This window comes from Anneissia japonica, unplaced genomic scaffold, assembly GCF_011630105.1.
Source record: "Anneissia japonica isolate Jap-2015-1 unplaced genomic scaffold, ASM1163010v1 scaffold287829_len2072220_cov186, whole genome shotgun sequence".
Classification (NCBI taxonomy): domain Eukaryota; kingdom Metazoa; phylum Echinodermata; class Crinoidea; order Comatulida; family Comatulidae; genus Anneissia; species Anneissia japonica.
Window position 1 is genome coordinate 847,813 of NW_022716075.1, and position 4,866 is coordinate 852,678.

At 32.4% G+C, this 4,866-nt stretch overlaps 1 protein-coding gene across 2 annotated transcripts in view; it reads right to left on the bottom strand.

Moving 5' to 3' along the window:
* Positions 1–4,866, bottom strand: part of LOC117109612 (uncharacterized methyltransferase YdaC-like) — an 11,791-nt gene that overhangs the window by 3,476 nt on the left and 3,449 nt on the right. Inside the window, exon 4 of one of the 2 annotated variants that reach the window (XM_033251994.1) lies at positions 3,391–3,794. In XM_033251994.1, coding sequence (XP_033107885.1) covers positions 3,391–3,794 — 404 coding nt within the window. Of the gene's footprint in view, positions 1–3,070; positions 3,795–4,866 lie in introns of those variants that run through there. The other variant, XM_033251993.1, reaches the window with a different exon arrangement.

Genomic DNA, 4,866 nt, shown 5'->3' on the forward strand with positions numbered 1-4,866 from the left:
TTAAATTTGTAGGCCTAGCTATTTCACATTATTTACCTGTTCTAACTTCTTTCCATCTATATATAGATATTCAGACTTTCATTTATCATACGATTTCCTCTGTTTCTTATAAGCATATTTTAGACTTGTCTGCGTTAGTCGATTCTGTTTATACCATTTATTTATAGAATTTATATATGTTTTTTGTAACGAATAGTTAACATCATTAATTGTTTTAACTGTAACATATATACATGTGTCATCAGCAAAGACATTGCAAGCGGCACTATCTACAAACTAAGAAATATCGTTTATGAAAATAAGAAAAAGTATTTGTCCAAGGACCAAACCTTGGGGAATTCCAATTTTCATTAATTCAAATTGAGACTTTTTGCCATTACAATAAACAAATTGTTTTCTATTGAGCAAGCAATTCTGAACCATTTAATTGAGTTTACATCAAAACCGTGTTTTTCAAGTTTGTATAGTAATATTTTATGGTTTATAGTGTCAAAACATTTGGAAATATCATAAAAACATGAGCCAATCATATCAGAATCGTTTGATACTACTCTGAGAAGTGATGTATTTGTAGAATGACCTTTTATAAAGGCAAATTGATCAATATTAATTAAATTATAATTTGTTAGATATTCAACAACCTCTCTTTCATGCAGAATTTAGAAACACAAACTCAATTAATAATAATACTAATAATAATTATTATAATTACAATAGGCGTAATTATAATAGTGATATAATTATAATAATAATGATAAATAATCGACAATGATTTTGATAATAATATTAATATCAATATAGGCCTACTAATATGTGACCGGCTCGGGCAAAACCCTTCGTCTGTAGGAAAAATTCAAAATTGAGTTTGTGTTTGTAAATTCTGCATGAAGTCTTCTTTAAACAGTGTTTATTTGATGGAAATTGGTTGTGTATTACATAAAGTCATTGGATATCAGCGACGGAGGCTTTGTTTTTGATACGTCTCTGAATATGAAGAAATTTACACTATCTACTATCTTAATTCTTATAAAAAAATTCTAATTTAGTTTAAATTAGTAGAAGGCCTTGGGGATTGCCTTTTGATGTCTCCAAATGTAAATCCATGTTTTGTTTCACTTAAATATAAACTTTTATGTTTTTCTTATAATATTTGAGATAATTTTTTTAGATAGTTTCTATTTATTGTTATGTAGTTGCTGTAATTGATTGTGACTTATGTTTGATAAAACCAAGGTAATTCAACAAAAGGACGCACATCTCGGGACATCAAAGGTTATAACTCTGGCATCGACATTCTAGGCGCACGTGCGTCCCTACACGCTGAACGTCACAAAAACCATAGCTACCAGACCATAAACCCTCAGCTTACGTGACGATTTACCCACGCACGTGTTAGTTGCCATGTTAGTCGCGCGTCGTGCGGTGATTACAAAGGCATAATGATATTTTGCACTAACATTAGACTAAAATATATTCTTCATTTCAACATTAATTTTACCAAAATTGTGGTGAATTGTCGTTCATGAGACTCACTTCGCAGAAAAAATTAATAAATGTTCCGTATATACTCAAATGTTCGTCCTCGGCACCTAGATGTGTATAAGAGACAGAATCCTAATTATATAATTAGGCGGCCTACTAATCATTAAAGAAATAAGGCTCGGATCCAGACCTTCGCACCGTTCAGCATGGTGATGGTCTGGTTAAGATAAAACAATAAAAATAAAAAAAATTGATAAAATAAAAATTAAAATTAAAAGTATAAAATTGATTGCAGCACCGGGTGTTATAGGCATACAAGTAAACTCTTTGAACGTTTTACTGAAGACGACGACAGTAAAACATAGCATACCACCGTTGAATTTAATATAGTCCTATATAATATTCTGACTTTGCCTACTTATTCAAGCGGTGCGGTAACAATTGACTTGTTTTTTTTTTATTAGGCCAACGTACTTTAAAGTTTATGGTCTCGGAGAACAATGCCCTATAAAATGACTTTGAAAATAATCTCTTCCTTTTTGTTTGATATTGTTCAAGTTTCTTATTAAGCTTGGCAGCCTTAGTCTAGTCCTAAGTCAGTCTGTCGGATACGCCGTCAAATCGACTATTAAATAAACTTCAATCACAATTAACTGAGTTTCAGAGCATTTATTGAAAATAACACTGGCACCATTACCAATAACACAATACAATCATGTATATGCGGAGCATACAGTAGCTACCATTCGGTTCCTGTTAACATCGGAATTAAACTATAAGTATAGGTCTGTCCCTTAGGCCTGCTGGGCTCTTGAGTGTTAATGACTGAGTTCGAGTATAAATTATAGAATTATTACAGGTCCTACCTAACCAAACACTAGCGGGATTTCCCAATTCTAATTTTGTGGGATCATGGTGGTCGGATGGTCTGCACTTAATTTTCTGTTCCTGAGATCAAAATCTTAACTACAACACGCCTTGGGCGATGTGTCCAAAGATCCCAACCCAGCTATTCAGATAACCACTCGACTTTCAGCATTAGGAAGTGGCTACTATCTATTTCTAACGGGGGTTGACTGCGAAATTTCGCCCCGTGGGGCTAGGTTAATTTCGTCTAGGTTTATATTCGCTAGGCCTACCATATCTTCTTAAATGAGTTATTTGCGTTAACTTTTCATCACAATAGTATAAAATCAATCTATTTGCACGTCACCAGAACCTTAAGAAACTAAATATTTTAAAAGTCACATTGTTTTCGTTATTGAATAAAAAAATATTATTTTATATATATATATATATATATACTGAAATATAAATCAAGGTAGCCGTTAACACTGTTAAATTATATACATAAATCATCAAAGAAAGGTAAATACAGTGTTCGAATAAAGGACATGTATGCTATTATTTTTTTCTAGCCGTACTTATTGTGTAATGGATTGTATCTGGTGTATTTGAATTTGCTTAACCATGAAGCCTCCGTGGTCTAATGGTTATGATGCTCGCCTTGACAGCGAGAGGTCGCAGGTTAGAGTCCCGCCAGAGGCATTTTATTACACAATTTCTTTATTCATTTATTTATAGGACTACATTCGTTGCGAGCTATGCTACTCGATGTATCATTATGTCCTTTATTTGAACACTGTATTTACCTTTCTTTGATCATTTATGTATATATATATATCATATATATTCGTCATATTTTGTGCAAAAATTTCCCTTAGTTGTCAAGGGCTCATGAATGTGTTATGTTTAACGTTTATATCAATTTGCTTCAATAAATTATTAGACTTTAACATTTTTTTAAAGGAAATACTTAAAAAAAAAAAAAACGAAAAGAATTCTGATGGGTATAAAATGACATTATTATTATAAAATTAATAATCATTTCTTATTAGCATAAATTACTTCAAAAGTTGTAGTTTTATCTTCGCCAAGTTCAGATTTTCTCTCAACATCAAGAAAGCCAACTTCTGTAAGACCTTGCATGTACCTTTCTGGCCTCCAGTCACCATGACTTAAGAAACCCCTGTTGTCTGCTGCCACCAGTTTTTCTAATATATATACAGTAACCATCATACCTCCAGGTTTCAGGACACGGTAAAGTTCTTTGGAGGCAGCATTCATATCAGGCCAAAAATAGTAACAGTTGGTGTGAAAAATTCTGTCCATAGAGGCATCTTGGAATGGCAGTGAAACGACATCACCAAGCCTGACATCTGCTTTGCCTTGCTTGATATCTTCAGACAGTCGCCCAGTTGTTTCATCCACCATAGATTGTGAAAAATCAATGCCATACACCTTTCCTGTGCCTGTCAAATCAATGAAATAAATTTGTCAAAAAAATTAATTGGAAGATCAAACAATTTAATAAATAATTAATAAATCAATGTTTCTATATAGTGGTTTGGCGCACTGGGAACGGTTTGGTTTCCCAAACTTGAGGTCAAGGTTTTAATACTTCACTGTCCATTTCGCTTACAGCACGTCCTTGTGCAAGGAAATTTATCTCCATGACTTCAAACAACCCAAGAGTATAAATGGCTACATGGTGGTGTTGTTTAAATATAAATATTATTAATATAAATAACCGAATAGAATAAAAGAAATATAACTTTGACATGGTTCAACAACATAGGAAGGACTTAAAATTCATGGACAAAGTGACATTTATGACCAGATATAGTCCAATTTACTAATATGTTGATTTTTGTTACATGGGATATAAGTACACTAAATCAGTGCTGCATTTTATAGACCTTGATTGGCTGATAATTTCAGTGACAATGTTATTTCTTTATCAAAGTAGTGCTCTTTCTGAAAAAGTCAATATTATGAAATCTTAATTTGGAAATTAAAATGGTCATGAGACATTTCTCCTTGGCTTTGTTAAGGATTTGTAGAATATACATGAAGCTTTTAATGTCGTTTTTAAAATGTTACCGTAATTGTTTATATTGTAAACTTGTTTTTTGTTTTTATTGATATTTAATGGACCATCGGAAATAAGCCTACATTCTTGTGGCTTTTTGGGTTATCCTGTACTCATGGTTGTTTTTTAATGTCCGCTACCTTGCAGGTTTGTAGTTTTTTTTAATTACAAATAATGAATGAAAACAATGAATGAATACGAAACACAGATAAATGCCTTAATCAAGAAAATAATTAATACTCTCAAACCAGACAGCAGTATACATAAGTACACATAATGGCGCAATGAATTCGTCAATATTTTATTTTATTGACTATTTTTTCCTTTCTTTTTTTTTTTTGGCTTTTTTTTTGTTCGGGCAGCCCTACACCTGTCTCTTATACACATCTAGATGTGTATAAGAGACAGCCTCCGTGGTCTAATGGTTATGATGCTCGCCTTGACAGCGAGAG